Raw genomic sequence first — 25,472 nt, forward strand, 5'->3', positions numbered from 1 at the left:
GGCTGAAAACCAGCATGATTTTGGTTTTCAGTGTGTAGTTTTTTTAAGGAAAGTGAATTTTTTTTTGCAGAAAGCAGACATGTTTTGAGAAAAAAACTGTTTAGTTGAAAATACAATTTCCCATCAAAAACTAATTCTGAATGGCTAATTTTCAACCAGCCCTATTCAGCAATAATAAATAAATAATAACAGGCAGTTATATAGTGCTCCATAGGCCAAATCTTTGTGCCATGGAACTTGATGTGAAACAGCAGAAAGTTAAGGCACAAACTGTTACAATTCAGACAAAACCACAAAAGCAAGTACTATAAAATTTGAATTCAAGTTAATCCAGCTTTCTTAACGCAGCTCATTCTACCTACTGATTGCCGCATATACTGTATGGTGCTGTGTTTACCAGGAGTCTTAGCATGGTAATACATATTATGTGAAGCAACACGTGGCTATTTACCTGAGCACAATGGCTTGAACTAAGCATACTGTGACAAGTTCAGCTCAGAATCTTCTCCTTGATCTCAACTTTAACACTATAATATGCATTGCTTTCAAGGCCTTGGTGTCTTTCTGTATTTTATGTATGCAACTACTCTGTGGAACTGACTGTTTCACTCAAGAGACTAAGACCCAGCTGCTTAAGTGCCCATTTAACATTGCCCTATATAATAATGCCCAAACAATTAATCCCTTAAGCAACCAAAATGTACAATATCCAAATATCAGATTTTTTTTTCTCTAATATCAACAGAGGATATTTAAATGCTTATTAATGAATGATTATGTATGTATATATATTATATATATATGAATTATATATATAGGTACTTACATATTCATCTATGGGGTCTCCAACGGTGGGTGAATAAATGATTCTGTATTGCTGAACTGGCCCATCAGCATGGTCCCATTGTACAGACAGGCTGTTTGTTGTTGGATCAAACACCTTCAAATTCCTTGGCCCACTACGAGGTACTAAAAGGGGAATATGTATAAGGACCAATGAACTGCAGTGAAGACACAAGTCCTTTCACATTATGATACCCTGGGATATAGAACTGTCATTGTCAGCGGGTCAGATGTTGCCCTGGAGTGCACATCAAGGACTTCCACTGACCCCTGCATGTACATGTACATTAGGTAATAACAAATAGGATTGCTGTTTCAGGTAATGGGGGGGCAGATTTTTGTGGGCTCCCTACAATGGGTTGTACCATGGCTGGCCCTAGACCAAATGGGGCCACAGGCAAGGAGCGTTTTCAGCAGCCCCCCTCCCTCCATTTGTTAACATTTTGAATACCTTATTTTTTATTGCATTTGTAGCCCATTTCACGATTTTGATGCACAGTTTGCATGCATGATTTATCCCTGTCATATAAGACAATAAATTTGCACACTAGGATCTGTAAATCTGTATTTATATCTTACTGTTTGACTGGTGACATCCCGACCATAATATACCTGCAAGGGCATGGCTAACAACATTCTAGGAGGTTTGAGGAAAATGTAGTTCTCAGAAAGTCTGGAAGATTCCATGAGATTCTACAAAGGTCTGGAAAATTCTAGGAGGTTAGTGAAAAATGAATCTACGTATGGAATATCTGAAAAATGTTACTTCAAACATGTTCCCTTTTGTCGCTAACAACAAAAACAACACCCCAAGCCTGGGTCATCTGCCCCTAAATCTGGCCCTGGGTTGTACTCATGTGATTATTATGGCAGACAAGATCCAGAATTCAAGCTCAAATTTATGCCTCTGTTTTGGCAGCAAACTGTCAATTTTAATGTGCTCTTTGTTTTGGAGAGAGAGACAGTTAGGATTGTAACTGTAATTGAATATTACAGGCCAAAGGACTTTTTTATTGCTAAAGACCTAGGTTCAATTTAAGCTTACATCACAAGTGTCAGCCTAGTCTGGTCCCTAGTAAGAATTTATCTGCATTACAACCAGCAGATTATCTGACCTAATTGGCAGCTGTTGTTCCAGGGAGGACTAAAATCGAAAAAGCTATTACTCAGGTGAACTGGCAGAACTACACGGGGAAGTGTACATGACATTTGTTTGTAGGCAATCCCTCACTCATATACAGGGCCGGCTCCAGGCACCAGCATTCCAAGTAGGTGCTTGGAGCGGCAATCTGCAAGGGGCGGCAGTCTGTGTGTTTTTGCCTCCAAGCAGCGCACTGAATTGCCGCTGCGGATGGCGGGGGCAGTCCGTGTGCCGTTAGGATGGTTCGCGCGTTTCCGCAGCGGCAGCAATTCGGCAGCAGCTTCTTTGTTCAGCTGTCCGCGGTGGCGCAGCTTCTGTCTTCCGGCTGAAGACAGAAGCTGCCGCCGAATTGCTGCTGACGCGGAAACGTGTGAGCCGCCCTAACGGCACCTGGACTGCCCCGCTGTCCATGGCGGCAATTCGGCGTGCTGCTTGGGGAGGCGAAAACAGTAGAGCCGGCCCTGCTCATATAAGCAGCAAATAGAGACACAAAGATAGCAGTAAATAAACATAATTTTGCCTCTTACTTGTTCTCCCCTGCGCAGAGCTTTGATTTCCCTCTCCATCGGCATACAGAGCCACAACATTCACAGAGTAAGGAGTGTCAGGGGTCAGGCGCTCCAGCACAACATCACGAGTGTTCGCTGGAACCACAATCTAGGAGGGAAAAGAGAGTGAAGTTTTATCTGATAGGTCCATACAACATCCTAATACGGATAATGCCTTGTAAAATTATTATTATCCAAATTAATTATCAGTCATTTATATTGAAAGGAGGAAATTTAGGAGCCTGATCCTGTTATGTATTTTCCAACTACAATAAGGCAAGTTTATAGGAACCAGTCAGTACTGCTTGCCTAACACAAAACTCAACAGCAGGAGATGCAATTATGTGGCAGTAGAATACAGGAGTTTTCATTGTGCAAAATGACTTTTTTTCTAAAATGCTGATAGTTTAAAACCATAATTATTGTACGTTATCATGAATGTTCATGAAAAAGCTGTGACTGGTAAAGATAGACATATGCAGAAATCCAGAGCAAAATATTGCTCCATTGTGGTTTACTGACATATGCTAAGGATACATTTTCAAAAGGGCCTCTATTAGGTCTCACATGTGTGTGCAGTTATAAACACCCACACTTGACAGATGCAAACAATACATTACAAATTCTAACAGATTCACACAGACGTTGGACTGCTCATAGTGCACATATTTGTAGAGTGTGGGTGATTGTCTGTACATACAAGGGCCCAAGTACCCTTAAAACTTCTTATCCAAATCAAAGCATATATAAAGTCCTAACTTTACATCCCAAGAGAGACCTGAAGCCATTCCCACATACACATCAATAGTCTTTGCTTTGTATTTCTTATGTTTAAAAATCAATATTCCAATTTAATTCCCTTTTGTTGGCAATATAATAAAGGATTCTCAATAGCAAATTTAAAATGGGTGGGGCTTTTATTCTTTTACTCCACTGAATGGTGCAATTACATACAGTACATTAAATTCATATGGAAATGGGGTTTTCAGAAGAGATGCTGCATGCAGATGGTTACAATCAATGGCGTAATGAGGGGGGAACAGGGACACTGGGCACCCCCAGCCCCAGGGGAAAGTGAAGTAGAGGGCACCAGGAATCTCCAGGAGGTGGGAGAATTGAATCCAGGCTTTTGGTGCTTCTTGGAGAAGTAGAGATGCAGCAGAAGATGGGTTCTAGTGGTCCCAGATCTGCCTGGCCTCTGGTGGGGATGATGCTCTTCAGCCTGACCACCCCTCTGGGTAATAGCTCAGGGCTGAGTGAGGGGAGAGGAGACCATGGGGCTGGAGGCAGGGGGAAAGCTTGGAGCTGGTTCTGTGGGGGAAGAGCATGGGGCTAGATAGGGTACACCTGGAGGGGAGTGTGTGTAAAATAGGGTTCTAGGTGGGGAGCATGGATCTGGGTGCAGCAACAGCGAATGAGAGCTCAGGCCTGGGGGCAGGGGCAGCAGAGGTGGGGATACTGTGTGGGGTTGGTTGCAGGGGAAGAGTGTGAGGGAAAGAGTATGGTGCAGCGCATGGAAGGGAGTGCTCTGGGCCTTCTGCTTAGGAGAATTCTGCTCGTGCCCCTGGTTACAACTGTTTTGTTACTATGAGCCAGAGTTCATTGGAGGTAACGTCCTCAGCACTTCTTTGAGGAATACTCAGGAGGCTGAATAACTTACAGACTCTGATGGCCTTGGGCCAACCAGCGGAGCGTAGACAACTCTATACTGTTGTACTGGACCCGGTGCAGGTTCCCATCGGACATTCAAGGTGTTTGGTGTAGGGTTGTAAACTTGTATGTTTCTTGCTGCTCCTCTCACCACTAAGCCAAGGATAATTTAAATAAGTGTTAAAGAGATGAGTACACAAGAATAACTCTGTTCTGTCCAGACTCACACAGTAGCACAAAAAAGGTGCTAAGATAACAGTTCATCTATCTAAGATACTTATATGTCCTTCATTGCCACAATATCTGAGCATCTCACAGTCTTTAACGCGTTTATCCTCACAAACACCCATATCAGGTAGGCAAGCGCTATTGTCTCAATTTGTATAGACAGAAAGCTGAGGTACAAGTAGACTACTGAATTACCCCAGGGCATACAGAAAGTCAGTGCTAAAGCAGGGAATTGAACTCATGTGTCCCAAGTCACAGGCTAACATCCTAATCATTGGAACCCGCTTCCTGTTAGCAAAACCAGACTGAAAGCCTTCCTTACAGAGAGCAATGAAGACTGAGTACATTGTGAAAGTGAATCATGATACACTCATATCATATTCAGTGATACATGTGAACATAATTCTTGTGTACCTGCCCCACAACTAACTCAGGATCAGGAAATTTGCAGAGAAAATGTAAAGTAAATTAGGACTATACAGACTATACTACCTATATTTTTGAATTATTTATATATAAATCCAAAGATGTTATGAATAAGACCACTTCACTTACAAGTTCTTCCAGTGTCGGATACACGTCCACCATCCCCTTCTGGGTAAGTTGGAACCACAGTTATTTTGTAAGGTGTGTCAGGCTGGAGAGATCTCAGGATGATATAATTTGTGTTCCCTGGTACTGTTGTCTGTTGGTTTAAAAAAAAGTGCTGTGGTATTTAAATAAAGAATGAAACAATTGAGCATTTCAAGTACAACTGTCACTGCAGATGTCAGTTTAAACCAGGGGTAAGCAACCTATGGCACGCGTGCCAAAGGCATCACGCGACCTGATTTTCAGTGGCACTCACACTGCCCAGGTCCTGGCCACCAGTCCGGGGAGCTCTGCATTTTAATTTTAAATGAAGCTTCTTAAAATTTTTAAAAAACTTAGTTTAGTTATATATTATAGACTTATAGAAAGAGACCTTCTAAAAACGTTAAACTGTATTACTGGCACGCAAAACCTTAACTTAGAGTGAATAACTGAAGACTCGGCACACCACTTCTGAAAGGTTGCCGACCCCTGGTTTAAACTATTTTACATTTTCTTAATGATCCCAAAAAGGAGTCTACAAACAAAGTCAGTGGGGCTACTCTGATTTATACCAGCTCAAGATATTTGGCCTAGTAATTACTACAAATGATATTCAAAAGCACATTTTCTTTTTACTTAAAGTGATAGCTACAGCTTCATCCGTGCAACTTAACATAACAGGCTGCAACCGCATGTTGGTTTAGAAGCCTGCTTCTGATGTCAAGGACAACGGTGCGCTTCCTAGGGTCATCTGTTAGGTGAGAAGTGACAATATCTTTTCCAAAACTGGAACATGGGTGAAACTTGAAACGGAAACTCAGCCAAAGAAAGAAACATTTGGCTGGTTAATGTAAAGATAAATATCCATATCCCATCCAATTTACACACGAATTATGACTGATGGCTGGAAATACAAGACACCAGCTGAAGAAATCTTTTTCTCCTTATTAAAAGCTATTTTTATGGATAGTGGAACTATGAAGCAAAATAGCAGTTTTCTGGGTAGAGGAGAGTATCTTAGACAAAACCAATGCAGAGGACTAATAGTGCTTTGACAGTTTAAAAGTAAAATAGTTAAAGGGAAAGTTATTATTTAATTTAACTTTTAATTTAATTTTTATTACTCCTTCATAATTATTTTCATTCTATTTATTCTATTCTACACCGGTTTTTATACTTTCCTCATCATTGTACTATCCGAGCTCCTTCCACCAGTTCATTGAGTAACGTAGCTAACATCTGTCATGTCTAACTTGTTCTCTCGCTCATTCTCTCTGCAGGCAGGGAAATATGAGTGCAGTGGAGTGTTTTGTTGTGGTAGGGGTTTTGTGTTGTTGATTGTTTATTATTGTTAAGTGTGCACCTGCTGCTGTGTGTGTTTATGTTAGAGGAAGCAGGTCAAAGAAGTGTGCCTTGTACTTAGGAGTGGAAGGAGGTGAGATTTGTGATAGTCCTTAGTTCCTGAAGGAGTTTGTTCCACAGGTTGGAACTGGCCCTGATAAAATTCTGTCTCTGTACTTAAGCTTTATATTCCCTTCCAAACAGTGATTGTTATTTGCTGTGCTACACATTCCCTTGAAACTGACCTGGACTGGTGGTGGACTTAGGGCCAGATGCCACTGATATCAACTCTAAAATGCGCAAGGATTGGTTTAAGACAAGGATTTGGCTCATAGCATTATATCTCAACTCAGTTATTTTTAGAGTTCAGTACTAATAATTTCACATACATAAATAACATTACATACTTGTAAAGGCAGGTAGTAACAGACATCTCAGTTTAATATAGTAATACCACTTAGCATTTATACAGTGCTTCTCAGCAATAGATCAGTGCTCTCTGAAAGACGGATAAGTGGCACTATCATTATTTTACTGGTGAGAAAACTGAGGTACAAAGAGATGATTGGTAAGATTTTCAAAAGTGATTTAGGCTCCTAAGTTCCCAAGTCCTTTTAGAAGGTGTGATGTAGGCACCTAAATCACTGAGCTGTTTTTGAAACTGTTACCTGAAGTTATTTGAATAACGTCACACAATTAGTGGCAAAGATGGGAACAGAAATGAGGTCTCCTAAGTCCTTATCCACTGGCCCTTCCCCTTATGACAACTTTCGTGCCCATATATTTTGCCTTCAGAAGGAGGAGTGCAGTAGTTGCTGTGGAATACAAATACAGTTGCTCCCATGTGCTAACATCTAATCACCGAAGATTTGCTTCTTAACATATTACATTAAAAAAGTGGTATTAAGTCATGTGTCTTAAGGCATAAGTCACTGACTTCCCTGGAGCTACTCTGAATTTATACCAGTGTAGCAGAGAACAAAATTTGCACAGGGTCTATATATGTCCTTGTATTGGGGTGAGGCACTCAATTTTTTTCAGGGGTTTATATGGCAACTTGTCTGAGACAACTAATAAGTCCCACAAGAATGATTACCATTTCTTCTGCACCGCCTGTTGTTGGCACATAATATACTTTATACTGGCGAGGACTTCCTTCAGCATGATCCCATCGTACACTCAGTGTGCTGGTGGTTGGATCATACACCCGGAGGTTCTTTACGGTGTTGAGCGGCTCTGAAATACATCGAAAGCCCTGTCAGACTGCTGAAATCACACTCCCTCTCAGGCAAATTCACTACAATGAACACAGGGAATGAAGCACACGTGCTATGAAGGGAGGGGAGAAGATTTCAGATGTTTTTAAGTTGTAGGGTAGGGTGGTGGATTACACTCCAGAAGGTCCACACTATAAGACACCCCCCCACACCCGCCAAAGCAAAACTAGTCGATCTGCTGATCTCCAGCACAAGGTATAAATGGTTTCACAGCCATTTGCTAACCATTGCCATTTGCCACCACAAACAGTTCTTTTACTTACTGGTCTTGCCCCTGCCTGTCATCCGTCCTCCTTCCCCATCCGCATACATAGACGATACAGTAATAGTGTATGGTGTGTCGGGCTGCAGCTTCTGTAGCACTACACTGTTCTGCCTCCCCCCTACCATGGTCTGCAGTAAGACAAAAATGAACCATTAAAATCACGTATTTACCAAGGCTCACTGCTGTAGTAAAGAATGTAAGTATTTGATACACATAATAGAATCCTGCATAGACTACATGGGGCATTGCTCCTGTCATGATCAGAAAGCTCACTAATAAATTAAACAGTAATTATATTCAGTTCACTGTGGTAAAATTCATTAAGGCTGGTTTTAAAAGACTACAGTAATACAAAGCCAGCATTTGTGAAAAGATTTCCAAACTTGTATATAACAATTAAATATCGACTTTCAATCTTTTTAGTGCCACTGTAGAGATATTTCTTCCCAGACAGCTCCTGATCCATAGCCCATCGAAATCAGCCTTTCCATTAACTTCAATGAGCTTTGGAGCAGGCATATCATGCCTATTGCTCAGGTGTATTTCAAGAAATGATGATAACACTCTGTAGAGCTCTAAAACATAAATAATTGTATAATATTAAAATTATGGAATTCTAGCCTCACTTTCACACATTTCGTTGCATGTTGATTCTAGAAATGTCCTAAACATTTTTGCTTTAATCCAAAAAATACAATAACCTTTCTACTTCAATTATACTTAGACAGTTAACCATGTGACTACAGTCCTTCTCAGACCACATAGGTAAAGATTTACGGTGACTTGAGAATGGCACCGTGCTAGCAGGCTCAATTTTCTTTCATTATGTGAAATCAGTGTTTTTATACATTGCTCAAAGTAGCCTAACAATCTTCTTATACAATTTGTACATTTTTAACAGTCTACTGAATTCACGTTTATGCCACAGAAATTAGAATCTGTTGAAAATGGAGAACTCCCAAAATGAGTAAGCATTTAGACATCTGGACATTTTACTGGAGTCCAGATGTTTTTAACCTAGTGCCCGCCCATCCACTGACATATTCTAAATTTCAGAGTAATCTACAATCTTTAGTGGAACAACCTTTAGCATATGCTAATGAAACAAGCAATCTAAATAACGGGTTTAAATCCTTATTACTTGTATATAGTTACTAAGGGCCAGAGTTTTAAAGGTGTTTAGGCACCTAGTAGGATTTTCACAAGTTCCTAGGTGCCTTCCTAACTCCTGTTGGAAGTAAGGCACCCAGGAGCTTTTGAAAATACCACTATGTACCGATTTCCATCTTTAGGTGCCTAAATACCTTTACAAACGTGGCCCTAAGTCACTGGTATTGGCCCAGATCCTGGGGTGTGGCTTGAAACCACCTTTCTCTTCCCTGGTCATGGGGCTATTTGGCACCTGACCAATCTCTCAGAGCAACCTACTGCCTCTGTTTGAAAATTTGGCTTTGAAAGTTTTAGATGAGGTACTGATATAATCCAATAGTACCAGCAATTTAATCAAATACCTACACCAGAAAGGTAGTCAAGAAATTACTGTCATATGGTTGTCAATCATTAGCAAATACTCATTTTCTTGATCAATATACCGTGAATCCAAAAATTATATACATAATGTATTATATAATATAAATGTGAGGTTTGGAAAGGGCCACCTGGGTCATCACTAGTCCGATGGTTCTCAACATTTTTGTTCTGAGGAACACTCGCTAGGAGGAGGCCTCCTCAGGGGTGATCTCTTCTCCCAGTCCCATACAGCTTTGCTCTCCAAATGAGGGAGAATAATTGATCTAGTCCATCCCCTGCTTTGCTGGAGGACAGAGTATTCATAGATTTCTACAGAATGCCTCTTCTTGCCCTCTCACTTGAAAACCACCAGTTACAGATCACAGCCCCTCTTGGCAAATCGTTCCCTGTTTAATTGACCTTATCACTATTTTCTGTTATTTACTGACTTTTCACTATAGCTGCACTGACTGTTGAAACCCCCCCCTTTTTTTGTTAATTCCTCACAGATATTTCTAGGCCTTTCTAACATATGTTGCTGCTTATTGACATTGGTTTGGGTTTTTAAAGAAACACATATTTCACATTTTAACTCAAATATATGCTGTTCCTAGAAAAGTAAACTTGGATATGAAAACATCCAGCCAAATCTAAAGTAAATATTGCCTTGATATGCTTGTGAACATGTAGGCTCTCAGATTATTATATTGAGCCAAATGTTAGTGGCTTTCTTCTAAGGGCTTTGAATCCAACGGTAATCACCACAACAGTCTCATATTACAGAATAGAGCTGTTAGCCAACATGTATGTTATACATATTGCACACCATATCAATACGTATTACACACCACATTAATATTATATAAATTATAACATATATGAATGCTAACAGAACCTTACCCTAAGTTTCATTAGGTTCACTCTTGCCCACTTATGTGAAGAGCTACCTTGCAAAGCTAAATGTGGTGTTTGCCATAAACCCTGCCAAAAATCAAGATACATGAGTGTTCTACCCTGGTACAAGGTAGGGAATGCCTTCATGGCCCAACCGGTTTTGAATGCTTGTTCAAAAACAAGAGATAAGGGGTATGCCATGGTATCAGAAAAACAAGGTAAAAAGCTGATTGGTGAATTTTAGTCTTGAGTGACACTGAGAATGTTTTTCACTTGTAAACAGGTCTACTATAAATATAGCTAGTTTGGGGGGAGTATTTGGGGAGCGCTTTCTGCATACTGTGAAAAGACACAATGCAAGAAATAGCTTGCTAGAAGAATTGGTAACCTAGTAACTCTTTCCTGTACTGTTACTGATTTTTAGCAATAGAACTGGCTAAATTTGGTTATTCTGAACATTTTTCATAATGAACCACAAGTGCAGACAATCAACTGGCCATGCTATTAATCAATAGGATTTGGTTTTGTTATTAGTAGCATACATTTCAGGTAAACTGGGTGACTAGGAGAGGGGCTGGATCAGTGGTTGCCCAACTGAGCTATATGGACGACCAGTGGTGTACAGAGCACTAGCTGGGGGTCCATGGGAAGCTGATCACATAGTGCTGGCTGTCCTCCTTGTTTACAGAAGCCAAATCACATTAAAAGAAGCTAAACTACCTTCACTGCTTTCCTATTACTACTTTCTCACCTAAGCAGTTGCTGTAGTTACCATAGAGATGTTACTTCTTCACTACTGGAATAGACGGTGGCCCACACTATCTTCAATTAGTCACCATGACACAATCCCTCTATTAGCATGTGAACCACACAGTGAAAATCTCAGACAAGCCCTGGACTGGAAGATGTTTGTGAATCACAGTTCTCCAGGATTTACATTTTGATATTTTTATTTGATTTGTACATATTTAAGGTAGAAATATAGCTAGTTTTACTTTATTATCTGATCTGTACAGATAATGGGATGCAAGAAAATCTCAAGCAAATTGACTTTCCACATAGGCACTTTTTTTCCCCATAAAGAACATATTAGTTTGGAAATGTTATATTTAATACACAAATATACATATTTATTCTGAACATAAAGCTTCATCTAAAAATGCCCCTATTAATATCCGCACTGCTCTGATTTGAAACTAAATTGTTCTGACACACTAATCTTAAGAACTACATGGTCAAATTTGTTTTTCATGGTCTAATAATTATAGTCCTTAAAAATTAGTTACCGATTGTTCAGCACCATCCCCAGTTGTACGCTGGTAAGTGATCCTGTATCTCTGCACTCGGCCACTGGCTGGATCCCACTTTACAGTCAGGCTATTGGAAGTCGCATTGTACACCTGAAGGTTTCGTGGGCCGCTCTTTGGTGCTGATTTGAAGTTATTGAAGCACAGGGTAAGCACACAGTTCAAACAATGGGCCAAATTCTGTACTCGGATGTGAGCCAGGATGCCACTGGCTTCACTGAGCCAGGCATGTGCAGAATTTGGCCCAGAGTTTTCAAAATACAATCAAGAAGAGAATTTAACTGGAATGTTAGTAAAATAATGAAGTGTGGGTTAACCATATGTTTAGTATCATTCCAAATAAAAAAATACATTTATTAACAAGTTGAGATCATCGTAAATATACTATTCAGTTTTAAATGGGAATTATGACTTCTTTAAATAACATGAAACCTGATAATTCAGGTTCTTACCTTGTGTTGTTGGACGTATTGCAGGTACTAGGAAAAAGCACAAGAATTTTTTAGAAGTACTGCCTTTTATTCTAATTTAATAGCTAATAATAATAATAATTAGGGTTGTTGATTAATTGCAGTTTACTCATACGATTAACTCAAAAAATTAATCACGATTTTAAAAGTTAATCACGATTAATTGCAGTTTTAATTGCACTGTTAAACAATAGAATACACATTGAAATTTATTAAATATTTTGGATGTTTTTCTACATTTTCATATATATTGTATTCTGTGTGGTAATTGAAATCAAAGTGTATATTATTTTTATTATAAATATTTGCACTGTAAAAATGATAAACAAAAGCAATAATATTTTTAAATTCACCTCATACAAGTACTATAGTGCAATCTCTTTGTCGTGCAAGTGCAACTTACAAATGTAGTTTTTTTGTTACATAACTGCACTCAAAAACAAAACATTGTAAAATTTCAGAGCCTACAAGACCACTAAGTCCTACTTCTTGTTCAGCCAATCGCTAAGGCAAACATTTATGGGAAATAATGCTACCCTCTTCTTATTTACAATGTCACCAGAAAGTGAGACACTTTTGTAGCCAGCATTGCAAGGTATTTATGTGCCAGATATGCTAAGCATTCATATGCCCCTTCATGCTTCGGCCACCATTCCAGAGGACATGCTTCCATGCTGATGACACTCATTTAAAAAATAAAACATTAATTAATTAATTTGTGACTGAACTCCTTGGGGAGAATTGTATGTTCCCTGCTCTGTTTTACCTACATTCTGCCATATATTTCATGTTATAACAGTCTTGAATGATGACCCAGCACACATTGTTCATTTTAAGAACACTTCCACTATAGATTTGACAAAACGCAAAGAAGGTACCAATGTGAGATTTGTAAAGATAGCTACAGCACTCAACCCCAGGTTTAAGAATCTGAATTCCCTTCCAAAATCTGAGTGGGATGAGGTGTGGAGCATGCTTTCAGAAATCTTAAAAGAGCAACACTCCAATGTGAAAACTACAGAACCTGAACCACCAAAAAAGAAAATCAACCTTCCGCTGGTGGCATCTGACTCAAATAATGAAAATGAACATGCGTCCATCTGCACTGCTTTGGATTGTTATTGAGCAGAATCTGTCAGCAGCAACAACGTGTGTCTCCTGGAATGGTGGTTGAAGCATGAAGGGACATATGAATCTTTAGAGCATCTGGCACATAAATATCTTGCAACGCCAGTGCCATGCAAATGCCTGCTCTCAGTTTAAACAAGAAGTGGGCAGCATTTTCTACTGCAAATGTAAACAAACTTGTTTGTCTGAGCAATTGGCTGAACAAGAAGTAGGACTGAGTGGACTTGTAGGCTCTAAAATTTTACATTTTTATTTTTGAATGCAGTTTTTTGTATATAATTCTACATTTGTAAGTTTAATGTTCAAGAGATTGCACTACACTACTTGTATTAGGTGAATTCAAAAGTACTATTTCTTTTTTTTTTTTACAATGCAACTACTTGTAATAAAAATAAGTATTAAGTATAAAGAGCACTGTACACTTTGTATTCTGTGTTGTAATTGAAATCAATATATTTGAACATCTAGAAAACATCCAAAAAGATTTAAATAAATGCATTCTATTATTGTTTAACAGTAGGATTAAACATGTGATTAATCACAATAAATTTTAATCACTTGACAACCCTAATAATAATAATAATTAATAACACACATTATCCCTTTTAGGGAATTGATTACTTACATGTCCGCTCACTGCCAATCAAGTCATCACTTTCGGATTCATCAGGATAGATGGCAGTAACTGAGACATCATATAGGGTGTCTGGGTTCAGATTTTCAAAAACCAGAGAATTTTCATCACCATTTAGTATGGTCTGGTGGTGGGAGGAAAGAAAGGAGATAACTGTACATTTTTCTTTACATTGTGACATTTTAGTTGGCTGCAAATATTAGATCAGATCCTGAAAGCCTCTCCACATGCAATTCCCACTGAAGGGTTTCCAAGACTGAGGCCATTCACGAATTTAATTTCAGATTAAAAGTACTGCTGTGATAGCATCCTAAAGAAAACTACATGTTGACTATTCATTCCTACCTCCTGCTTTTCTGTTCCACCATAGGGTCCCCAGGTGATTCTATAGAGAGCCACATCTGGAGCTCCATGGTCCCAAGTGCCTCTGAAACTTTGCTTTGTTACTTCTGTGAGTCTGAGATTGACTGGTGCTGGTACAGGCACTATTATGAAGAAAGGAAAAATACTTAAACAAACAAACAAACAAACAAAAGATACAGCCTATAAACTAAGAATAATCACAACCACAAAGCTCCATTAATAAACAACTTTCTATGCAACAGAGTATGCTCCCAGACACATTTCTAATGACTTTAATATAAACTGTAGTGTTACTCAGCACTTATACAGAGCAATTTGTATTTCATAGGGCCAGGTCCTCAGCTATTATAAACTGGCACAGCTCCATTGACTTCAGTAGAACTACACCAATTCATAGCAGCTGAAGTTCTGGAACATAGATTTCCCAGAAGGTATAATTATGACCATCTAGTCTGAGCTCCTGCATAAATAATCCTTAGAACTTCACCCAAGAATTCCTGCACTGAACCCAATATCTTGTGGCTGAACACTTTCCCTGTTTTTTCTGTCACTGACAAAAAAATCTGCTAGGTTAAAAAACTTTTCAGTATCAGCCTTCTTTTTCCTGTATAAGGGCAGAGGGCTATCCCATTTTACAGATGAGGAAACTGAGAGAAAGAGTGGCTTATGCAAGGCCACACAGTTTATTAATGCAAAACTGGGAACAGAACCCATATGTCCTGATTCCTAATGCTATGCCTTATCCACTAGATAGCTTCAGAAGTTGTATAGGTCCCAGAGGGCAGAATTCTGCCCTCTAAGCATCCTACTTAATAAGAAGAATTTAGAATTCTCAAACTGAAGGTTAGGAAATGGATTAAATGATATTGTTGCCTAAATTTTATAATAATATGCAGCACATTTTGCTTAAACAGAATCTAAGAAAACATATTTAATAGCAGAGTTAAATTAAATATTCCCACAACTTACAAGTGGTAGCTTTAGCAGCTACTGGTATAGATTCTCCTTCGTCATATACTGCAACGAGTTGTAGATCATACAGAGTTTGTGAGAGAAGACTAGAAAGAACTGTGCTCGTTTTTGATTTATCAACTTCCACCTAGAAACAAAAATAAAGGCAGAAAAATTGTAAATTGACACACAGTTAAGTTTCTGTCCCTATACATGCACATTAATATACTGTAGTCATTGCTACAACAAAAAAAACGAAGATATTCTGGGATAATTTTGCATTCCTTTTGGGGGTGCAAATTGTTGCACCTGCTCTTGAACTGTGGGTGCAAATCTGGGTACTCACACCTCTGACTACCAGACTGTAGGTGAAAAATAAGTCGTTTAAGCAGCAAGTACTGTAACTGGCACCTAGAGTTAACTTCAGGAAACCAGGGCCTGATGAAATATATTGTAGAGTACTCAAGGAGCAGACAGAGGCAATATCTAAGCCATTAGCAATTATCTTCAAAAAGTCATGGAAGACAAGAGAGATTCCAGAGGACTGGAAAAGGATAAATATAGTGACAATCTATAAAAAGTGGAATAAGGACAGCCCCGGGAATTACAGCTTAACTTCAGCACCCAGAAAGATAACGGAGCAAATAATTAAGCAATCAATTTGCAAACACCTAGAAGATAAGAAGGTGATAAGTAACAGTGAGCATGGATTTGTCAAGAACAAATCGTTTCAAACCAACCTAATAGCTTTCTTTGACAGGGTAACAAGCTTGTGAATGGGGGGAAGCAGTAGATGTGGTATATCTTGACTTTAGTAAGGCTTTTGATACTGTCTTGCATCACCCCATAAAAAAGCTAGGGAAATACAACCTATAAGTACCTACTATGAGGTGGGTGAATAATTGGTTGGAAAGTAGTTCTCAGTGGTTCACAGTCAAGCTGGAAGGGCATACCAAGGGGGGTCCTGCAGGGATCAGTTCTGGGTCCGGTTCTGGGTCCGGTCAATATCTTCATCAATTATTTAGATAATGGCATAGAGAGAGTACAGTTATAAAGTTTGTGGATAATACCAAGCAGGGAGGGGTTGCAAGTGCTTTGGAGGATATGATTAAAATTAAAAATGATCTGGACAAACTGGAGAAATGGTCTGAAGTAAATAGGATGAAATTCAATGAGGACAAATGCAAAGTACTCCACTTAGGAGGGAACAATCAGTTGCAAACATACAAAATGTCCCTAGGAAGGAGTACTGCAGAAAGGGACCTGAGGGGTCACAGTGGATCACAAGCTAAATATGAGTCAACAGTATAACACTGTGGCAAAAAAGCATACATCATTCTGGGATATACTAACAGGAGTGATGTAAGCAAGACACAAGAAGTAATTCTTCCACTCTACTCTGCTCTGATTAGGCCTCAACTGGAGTATTGTGTCCAGTTCTGGGCACCACATTTCAGGAAGGATGTGGACAAATTGGAGGAAGTACAGAGAAGAACAACAAAAATGATTAAAAATCTAGAAAACATGAGCTATGATGGAAGATTGAGAAAAATTGGGTTTTTTAGTCTGGAGAAGAGAAGACTGAGAAGGGCCATGATAACCATTTTCAAGTACATAAACGATTGTTATCAGGTGGAGGGAGGAAAATTGTTCTCTTCAACCTCTGAGAATAGAACAAGAAGCAATGGGATTAAATTGCAGCAAGAGAGGTTTAGGTTGGTCATTAGGAAAAGCTTCCAAACTGTCAGGGTGGTTAAACACTGGAATAAATTGCATAGGGAGGTTGTGCAATCTCCGTCGTTGGAGATTTTTAAAAGCAGCTAGACAAACATCTATCAGGGATGGTCTAGATAATACTTAGTCCTTCCATGAGTGCAGGGGATTGGACTAGAAGACCTCTCAAGGTTCCTTCCAGTCCTACAATTCTATGATTATCCATGTACAATAATGCAGATGCAAATTCATAGAATCATAGAATCTCAGGGTTGGAAGAGACCTCAGGAGGTCATCTAGTCCAACCCCCTGCTCAAAGCAGGACCAAACCCAACTAAATCATCCCAGCCAGGGCTTTGTCAAGCCTGACCTTAAAAAACTGCACCTGCAAAAAGAGCCTCGGCCCTTTTGACAATGTACTTTATTGTCAGGTTTCCAGTAACAGCTAAGTCATTACACTAAGTTATGTTCCCTCAGTACAAATATGGACACCCTGTTATATCACTCAGTGCAAATGGCTCTAGGGGTGCAATTGTGTGCTGTGCCTCCTGGAAGAGCAGCACATGCAGCTGCAGTCCAGGGCCACAGGGGACTAAAATGGCTTGAAGCCACCTTCATGCCCTCCTGACTTTGAGGTGTTCCAAGGGTGGTGTAGCCACTCTTAGAAAGCCTGAAGGATTGACTAAGTTACCTCAGCCCATCTTTGGCTGTCTATGGGCAGCAGGGCCACACAGAATGTCCAGTGCTTGCTGCACAGGAATTTTCCTTTGGCCAGCTAAGGGGCTTTTCCAGTTCCTTTGTAGAACCAAGGGGATCAGGGGGAGAATTCCAATCCAAGCTTGTAAAGCTTCCAAGATGTCAGTACCCTTTTAATGATATTGCAGCTGCCAAGAGCTGATGTTCTCTGTTTTTACTACCTGTTTCTAATATTATATTTCAGCTTCTTACAGTAAAACAATCTTCAGTTACTTGCTAAAATGCTTTCCACCTACCTCCTTTGGTTCATCTCCCAAAGTTGTTTTGTATCTCAATAGGTATTTGCGGACTTTTCCTGGGGCAGGATCCCAAATGACATTCATGCTGCTGTGAGTAATGTCTCTAACCCTCAAGCTTTTGGCTCCAGCTAAAGGTACTGTAAAATAGGAACCATAATATACAACTACTATTCTCAAACTGGAAAAGAAACTCTTTTCACATCTTTTTTTGTTAAAGAAAAAAAGACAAAAACTTATCAAAGGGAATCCCTGTTTTGGCCACCAGATGAGTCATTTCAACAAATTATCCAGTCCCCAGAATAGCTGAAGACCTGTACTCTGCTCATATTGGTGATTTCAAAATTACTCAATATTGGCTGGAAAAGGCCCAGAGCCTCTTATAAACATAATTTCAATGCCATTTAAAGGAGGTTGGTTTAATTAGAAAGTACAGGTGATGCCATTTTAAATAAACACCATTTCAAATGTGTTTATTGTTTTTAAATAAGCCTTTTGGCACCCAAATCCTAGTTGTTATATTTAGGTGAACAGTTCCACTGAACTCAGTGATGTGCGTAAAGCAAGCAGAATTTGGCTTTTAGTAGCTACAGGTAATGTGAGATAGTCCAACTTTTCCTCTACCTTTAGCCTTTTTCCACTTTAATTGTTAAAATACTAAATCTTTTTGAAACAGGTATAAGTGGGCTCACAATAAAATAAATCCACTGTAATCTGCTGTTTGCAAGTTGTTAGCCAAATTGCCCTTCGTTTATCAAGCTCCCATGAGCTTGGAGGGGAAGCCATATTGGTGTTTTTTTAAATTAGTTCATTCTCAGTTGAAGTAGCTTTATGACCCTTCGAAACCCTTGCAATGATGAAAAATCCATACTTAGATAAAACAATTGACAAAAAGTGACAAAATAAATGCCCCGTTCCTCCACCCACCCATTGCTGCTAAAATATAATGTAAGTTAGATATTACCGATACAACAAAAAGCAAAGCAAGAATTCAAGAAGCCCTTACATGTCACTTCCTGAGTGATGAGTGGATCACTGCTGAGATCGCCAAACTCTGCATGAATAGTTAAAGTGTAGGCAGTATTGGGGATGAGGTCTACCAGCTGAACATCATTCACCGTTGACCCAACGCGCATCTGCACGTGAAAGAAAGATGCAGGTGTTGAAAAATAAAAGCGAGCAGAAAGAAAAAAGCAATGATTTAATTAAAAGAGAACTTTGTTTCCAAGATTTACACTTCATTTACAACTTCCTGACTGATGTCATTGTATATAATACTCCAGTAAATGTGCTGCACTTCATAAATACCTGCCAGACTTTTTCTTACTATTATGGGATACCCTTGAAAATCTAAGAGCTTTTTGTGGGGATCCAGAGGGGAGAGACAAGTTACAGAGAACTAAAGGTAACTTTCCACACCTCTTTTTCTACAGCTGGTATTGTGGCATTGAGAGGTTCATACAATAACCGATAACCAGTAGCTCCCCTGAGAGGTTCCCATCTCACTCTCATGGAAGTCGATCCAATGTCATAAGCATTCAGGTTTCTGATTGTAGGGATTGGCACTGTGAAAATATGAAATTATTCATTTTATTCAATCACGTTATTTATTACTTTTCTGCCTACTCCACCACCTTTTAGCATTACACAGCATCCAGCAGTACTATAGAGAATAGGTCACTTGGGAATAAGGAGGTATAGGGTTAGTGAAATAGGGAATCCATAGATTTTGTTGTTGTAAGTGGTGATTAACTTAAAGAATTAGTAACAGTCATATCTTTTTTAATGTGTCCAGTGATTTTCTGTCATAACACTAATTTTCAAAACTTTAACATTCCCTTCCTAAAGGACAAAGCTGCATTTTGAAGTGTATATTAAGATTCTTGAATATTCTAAGGTTCTACCTTAATTAATATTAAATGTTGATTATCAACTCCAAACATAGCTGGCTTCTGGATTTGTACATATAAAGGGAACATTTTTGTATCTATTTTCTTTACTCTGTTATACATTTTTCTTACTCTGTAAAAAACTACACGAACAGTAAAAAAAAAAATCACCTCAAATTTTAAAGCACTAATGTGAATAAATTAATTTGGAATTTATGACCTGCCTAATGTATGTAGAGCAATCACATATGACAGAAGGGAATTGCTAAATGATCAACATTTTGACAGGCTCAGGATGCCACTCTATCTTGCACTCAGTAACAACATACATATTATCAATCATTTGAACAGCTGATAATGGAAACATGAGCCAATCTATGCCCGTAAGCACGAAACTGATGTAATTGCTCTGAACTAGGCACACATTAATGCTGCAAAATCAGAGTCAATTTGAGACAACATTTCGGCTGCCTGGAGCAAGAATGATCTGTGTAATATGGAGGTTGCACAGGTTGAATGAAGGCGTGTATTTGACAACTTCTGAAACATAGTCCTTGAGGTTATAAGTTGTTTCTTGGAATGTTTCGCCAGGGCTCTGGCCCAAGAGGACTAGTAGAGCAGTGTCTTTATGAGTTTGGAAGGAAGCCAGAGTAAGGGCAGACAATTTCCACCCTGCCGCTGTCTCTTATGGCCACAACTTTCCAGGCATGGTTATATGGGCAACTCAAAGGACCAAACTACCATTTTATGTTGTCAAGAAGTATTGCAATAATAAGTGTTCTACTGAGGGACTATCATTGGTGTCACACCAGTTGTTAAACACATTGATCATACTGGAATTCTAACTTACAAGTTGTTTCTGTGCCACTTAGAGGTTCACTGCTTTCATCTTCTACCACAGAGAACACTTGAACAATATATTCTGTTTCAGGTTTCAGGTTCTTCAGAACTGTAGTAGTTTCCGCTCGATTTACATAAAACTACACAAAAATAAAAGCAATGTTAATTTCATTTACCAAAGTCATCTTCAGTTTTGCTGCATATTACTCTTGCATCAGTGAAGTTACACTATAAATAAATTCATCCCTTAGTCTTCTGCATGTTTAGTTTTTCAGTATTCTGCCTCCATTATGTATGAAAAAGCAAATTGTAGGGATTTAGGCAGACATATGTTTTCAATAGGGATACACACGTGTAACAGTGTACAATAGATTAAAATGACTCCCTGCTATCACAGGTGGCATTTATGCTACCCAGCGGTTCTCAAACTTTTGTACTGGTGACCCCTTTTAGACAGCGAGCCTCTGAGTACATTAAAAACACTTTTTAACATATTTAACACCATTATAAATGCTGGAGTCAAAGCGGGGTTTGGGGTGGAGGCTGACAGCTTGTGATCGCCAATGTAATAACCTCACAACCCTCTGAGGGGTCCCAACCCCCAGTGTGAGAACCTCTGTGCTACACATTATTTGGTTGAATGGGGAACATGCTTGGAAATGTAATTCAAATTCTTCCTCCCTGTTTTGGAAATAGAATATAGATAGTATGGCACCATGGAAAATTGAGACTGTATAGCACATGTACTGTATGCAGTGATATTAGCAATAAGGATCAACCAAAAACAAGCAGAAAGTCTTCAGAATAAAATGCCACTGGATAAGCAAGGTATAAAGTCAACATGTGCCAGAATGGCTGCCACCTGCCCTAACCAAAGGACAAATCCTGAAGAAAGGGCTAGTTTAGGCTGAGTCAGATCTGAGTATGGATTTAACAGTCTTGACCCTAACTTTGACCCTAACCTAAATACTGTCTCACAACCTGTAGAGCCCACTATCCCTCTTGCTTTCAACCATGACCCAGAATAAGGTGTACTAAAGGACCACTATTTCTAGTTGCTGATATGGTCAGAGAGTTTTCATGAACGGACTTGATTAAAGGAACATATGACTGTGGATGTTTGAACCAATGGGCATTACTAGGAAACATAGACAAGTATTTTCTAAGGTATATTAAACTCCAAGTTTCATAATTTTAAAATATCCAAGATCATCTGTAGTATGAACCTCATTTCTGTCAGGTTTTTGAAACATAAAGCAAAAAGAATGTAACTTGCTATTTGTGGCCAGGAATATATCCCTTTTGTAAGATGCCTCCATGCTCTTTGAGACAGAAGTCCTTTCTCACCCCACACCACTCCACACATAATCAGTATTCTTTCATATTAACACAAACCTTAAATTGGTACCATGCTGTTTTGGCAGAATCTAGATGAGAGAAACTTCAATATGCAAGAGTCTGTGGTTCATACAGATAAGATTGGAACAGAGACTCCAGGTACTAACCTGCTGAGGTGGGCCTCCAGAAACAGGGTAGTATTCAACCCTGTATCTATCCACGCTCTCAACAGGTGCAGTCCACGTCACTCTGAAAGAACGAGGTGTCACCTCAGAAGTCACCAGGTTGGAGGGAGATGACAAACCACCTACAGCATTGAAACGAATAAAGGGAGATGTTCATTAATGAGGAAGCTTGCCAACGATAGGAATGAAACTCAGAATAATACACAAGTTCAACTGCTTTGAAAAAAATATTTACTGCTGCTCTTTGGTGGTATTTCTGAAATGAAGCCTCACATCACCGGGGGAGCCCTTACAACAGCAATGACAATGATAGCCCAGCACCACGTCATTACGTGGCTCTGGGGGCAGTAGCCTTCCTAACAGACCTATGCAAATTCCTTCTCCTTCCTACCCCACCCCGAACACTAACATTTGATAGGGAGAACCCTCATCTTGAGGGGCTCTTTTTCCATGCTAAGCTTTGCTTCTGAGCTGTAAGCCAGCCAGATTTCACATTTCAACAGTGCAGTCCTGTTAAAACTCTTCCCGGGTTGCGTAACTGTCAGTCAGCCAGCAAAGAACCTTTCCCTCTGACCCCCCATGTAAGGGGACACACATCAAACAACATCTTTTCCACGTGCCTGACCCTGGGAAGAAGGCAGGCTTAGACAGCCACATAATGCTGGTGGAGGCAAAACACAGTTGTTATCTCAGGTGGCCTACACAGCTTCTTTAAGTCGGTAGCTGAAAAAGCAGATTGATTTGACAGTTCCCAGTCAGCAATGGAAATGAATTTTCAGGCCAAGGTATTAAAGCACATAAACTGGGAGAGGATGAATTTGATTGAAAAGGAAGACGTACCTGGGCCTTTTACACTATTACATAGATTAATCGTTAAGTCATCAACAATATTAACGAGGAAGGAGAAATCAGCAACGTTGTAAACATGGGTATCATCTGGATCTGTTGCAATCTGCTTCAACTCATTTTCATCCGCATTTTTAATACCTTAAATACACGACACATAAACAAGACTTAAATCAAGTGTAATACAGCTAAGCCCCCTGCACCGAAACACATCATTTCTATCGCATTCCATGGATTCAAGTGCATTACTATTGATCTATTATGTTTTAAAACACATCTCTACATTCAATTTCTCTTCATACAGTACTTACCAATCGCATAAAGTTCCACTCCCTCATCCCTGAGTCTCTTTGAAGGAGCCACTATATCGTCTTGTGATTTGCCATCAGTGATGAGGACACCAATTTTGCGAGCTTTAGGCCTCAATCCGACTTCTGGTTTGAAATTGTCTTTTAGGATGAAACTCAAAGCCATTCCTAATGTGACATAAAGAGGCAACTTGTGAGCACTGTATACTATTACAAATATACCTTACTGGCAAACAAATATATTTCACCATAGCCATCACTGACCACATCAGCCATCACTGACCACATCACTCCCCTCTTTACATCCTTTCAAGGGCTGCCCATCATCTTCCACATCAAATTCAAGCTTCTCATCCTCCCCTACCAAGTCCTGCACCACCTCTGCCCTTGCCAACATCTCTGCTCCCCATTCTTCCTCCTCTCCCTTTTATGATAGAATCATAGACTTCAAGGTCAGAAGGGACCATTATGATCATCTAGTCTGACCTCCTGCCCAACGCAGGCCACAGAATCTCACCCACCCCCTCCTGTATCAAACCTATGTCTAAGACATTGAAGTCCTCAAATCATGGTTTAAAGACTTCAAGGTGCAGAGAATCTTCCAGCAAGTGATAGCCTTCCCTCCTGCCAAAATCCCCACCACACCACCCCCTTTTTATCTCCACTTGTTTTCATGCTGCCCCTTGTGCATTGAATTGCCTTCCCCTCTTTTCATAGGCCAAATTATTTCATCCATCACATTCCTTATCCACCCAAATTCTCCTCCATCAAATCCCTCCTTAAAACACACACTACTGAGAACCCTTTCCTTTGAATGATAACCTCAGCAAGATTTCCCCAACATCTCAAGCTTATGCCATCACCTTCCATATTATAATATGTCTGAACAGTTTTAGTCATGTCGAAACTAGACTGGAAGCACCTTTGGGCAGGGAATTTTTTTATGATGCACAGTGCTGAGCTAATTGATAATACTGACCAGATAATTTATGGCAGTTAACGGAACATTTTTAAATATAGCTTAAGGAAAACTAAGGGAATGTAACGTACCTGTTAGAGTATTGCCTCCTTTGTATGGTAAGTTGGCCACAGCATCTAGTAAACTCTGTTTGGAACCGTAAGTATTTAGGTGCCATTCTGTTCTGGGATCTCCACTATACTGAGCAAGAGCTGAAAAAGCCATTATCACTCAGTTACTACACTGTTATGGAACAGTTATGTGCCCAGACCCCTTTTGTATCTGCAAGACTTACCAATCTGCACTTTATCAGGACCAATATCAAAGACTTCAACAATACGAGCAATGAAGTTCCTGACTGTTTTAAAATTTGGTCTCCCGATACTCCATGAGCCATCCACCAGCAGCACAATATCAGCTTCTGCTCTGGTAATACACTCCAAGCCTGCCACACCAACCAGAAAAAAAAACACTTTATCCATATTAATCCATGCAGGTACTTTATTTTCTTCTGCCCTCTTCTACACTACATGATATACACTGAATTGACTTACTGTCTGAAGTACTTCTAGCATTATCCACTGATGCTCTGTGGCCTAAAGCTACTGAGCCACTATTCATGAATTATTTCACTGGTACAAGATTTATTAATTTCCTCATACACACATCCCTCCCAGAGGGACCTCTTCTGATGTGTCAGAATTAATGAACATGCTTTTCCCTACTATGATAGACTTTACCTAGCTTGATCTTTATTAATGGAAAATACATTTATTTCAGATTCCTGAGGGAACAGAAGTTTAAGCTAATAACTAATCTGGCAGTGGGATTGCCCTATATTTTGAACGAACTAAACGCAAAAATTAAAATATGTGAGCATTTTCAAATGATCCAGATTTACATTATTTTAGTCTAGAATCAGGGGCTAAACTAATGTCCTGTTTTCAGTTATACACTGGAATAATTAGTATATATCATTAACATATTCAGGTAAGCAACATCACTCAACTTGTAGAGAAATAAAATAAATTAATATAGATGGTGCAGAAGTTTGCACATGTAAAACAAGAAAGAGAGAACATAATTTAGAAGAAGATATGCAAACAAATACACAAGTCAGGAGATACAGAAATGACAAAAACAAACATTTATACAAAGCTGCAATGTTTTGAAAAGGAAGAAAGTTATCTCAGATACCCTCAGTTTACAAACTATGGAATAAAAATATGAAAAATTTCAGTTTCATCATATTAGAAATCACAGAACGTTTATACAAAGCAG

General features: G+C 39.3%; 1 protein-coding gene across 1 annotated transcript in view; it reads right to left on the bottom strand.

Moving 5' to 3' along the window:
* Positions 1 to 25,472, bottom strand: part of COL12A1 (collagen type XII alpha 1 chain) — a 121,686-nt gene that overhangs the window by 51,654 nt on the left and 44,560 nt on the right. The window contains exons 19-38 of the mRNA XM_045010286.1: positions 24,487 to 24,636; positions 24,284 to 24,403; positions 23,237 to 23,401; positions 22,920 to 23,066; positions 22,062 to 22,201; positions 20,567 to 20,696; positions 19,247 to 19,392; positions 18,834 to 18,963; positions 17,828 to 17,967; positions 15,141 to 15,270; positions 14,154 to 14,293; positions 13,800 to 13,932; positions 12,029 to 12,055; positions 11,556 to 11,698; positions 7,865 to 7,994; positions 7,421 to 7,560; positions 4,966 to 5,095; positions 4,193 to 4,335; positions 2,512 to 2,641; positions 827 to 969 (exon numbers count right to left, since the gene is read on the bottom strand). Coding sequence (XP_044866221.1) covers positions 827 to 969; positions 2,512 to 2,641; positions 4,193 to 4,335; positions 4,966 to 5,095; positions 7,421 to 7,560; positions 7,865 to 7,994; positions 11,556 to 11,698; positions 12,029 to 12,055; positions 13,800 to 13,932; positions 14,154 to 14,293; positions 15,141 to 15,270; positions 17,828 to 17,967; positions 18,834 to 18,963; positions 19,247 to 19,392; positions 20,567 to 20,696; positions 22,062 to 22,201; positions 22,920 to 23,066; positions 23,237 to 23,401; positions 24,284 to 24,403; positions 24,487 to 24,636 — 2,657 coding nt within the window. The remainder of the gene's footprint in view (positions 1 to 826; positions 970 to 2,511; positions 2,642 to 4,192; positions 4,336 to 4,965; positions 5,096 to 7,420; positions 7,561 to 7,864; positions 7,995 to 11,555; positions 11,699 to 12,028; positions 12,056 to 13,799; positions 13,933 to 14,153; positions 14,294 to 15,140; positions 15,271 to 17,827; positions 17,968 to 18,833; positions 18,964 to 19,246; positions 19,393 to 20,566; positions 20,697 to 22,061; positions 22,202 to 22,919; positions 23,067 to 23,236; positions 23,402 to 24,283; positions 24,404 to 24,486; positions 24,637 to 25,472) is intronic.

This window comes from Mauremys mutica, chromosome 3, assembly GCF_020497125.1.
Source record: "Mauremys mutica isolate MM-2020 ecotype Southern chromosome 3, ASM2049712v1, whole genome shotgun sequence".
In the NCBI taxonomy this organism is placed as follows: Eukaryota; Metazoa; Chordata; order Testudines; family Geoemydidae; genus Mauremys; species Mauremys mutica.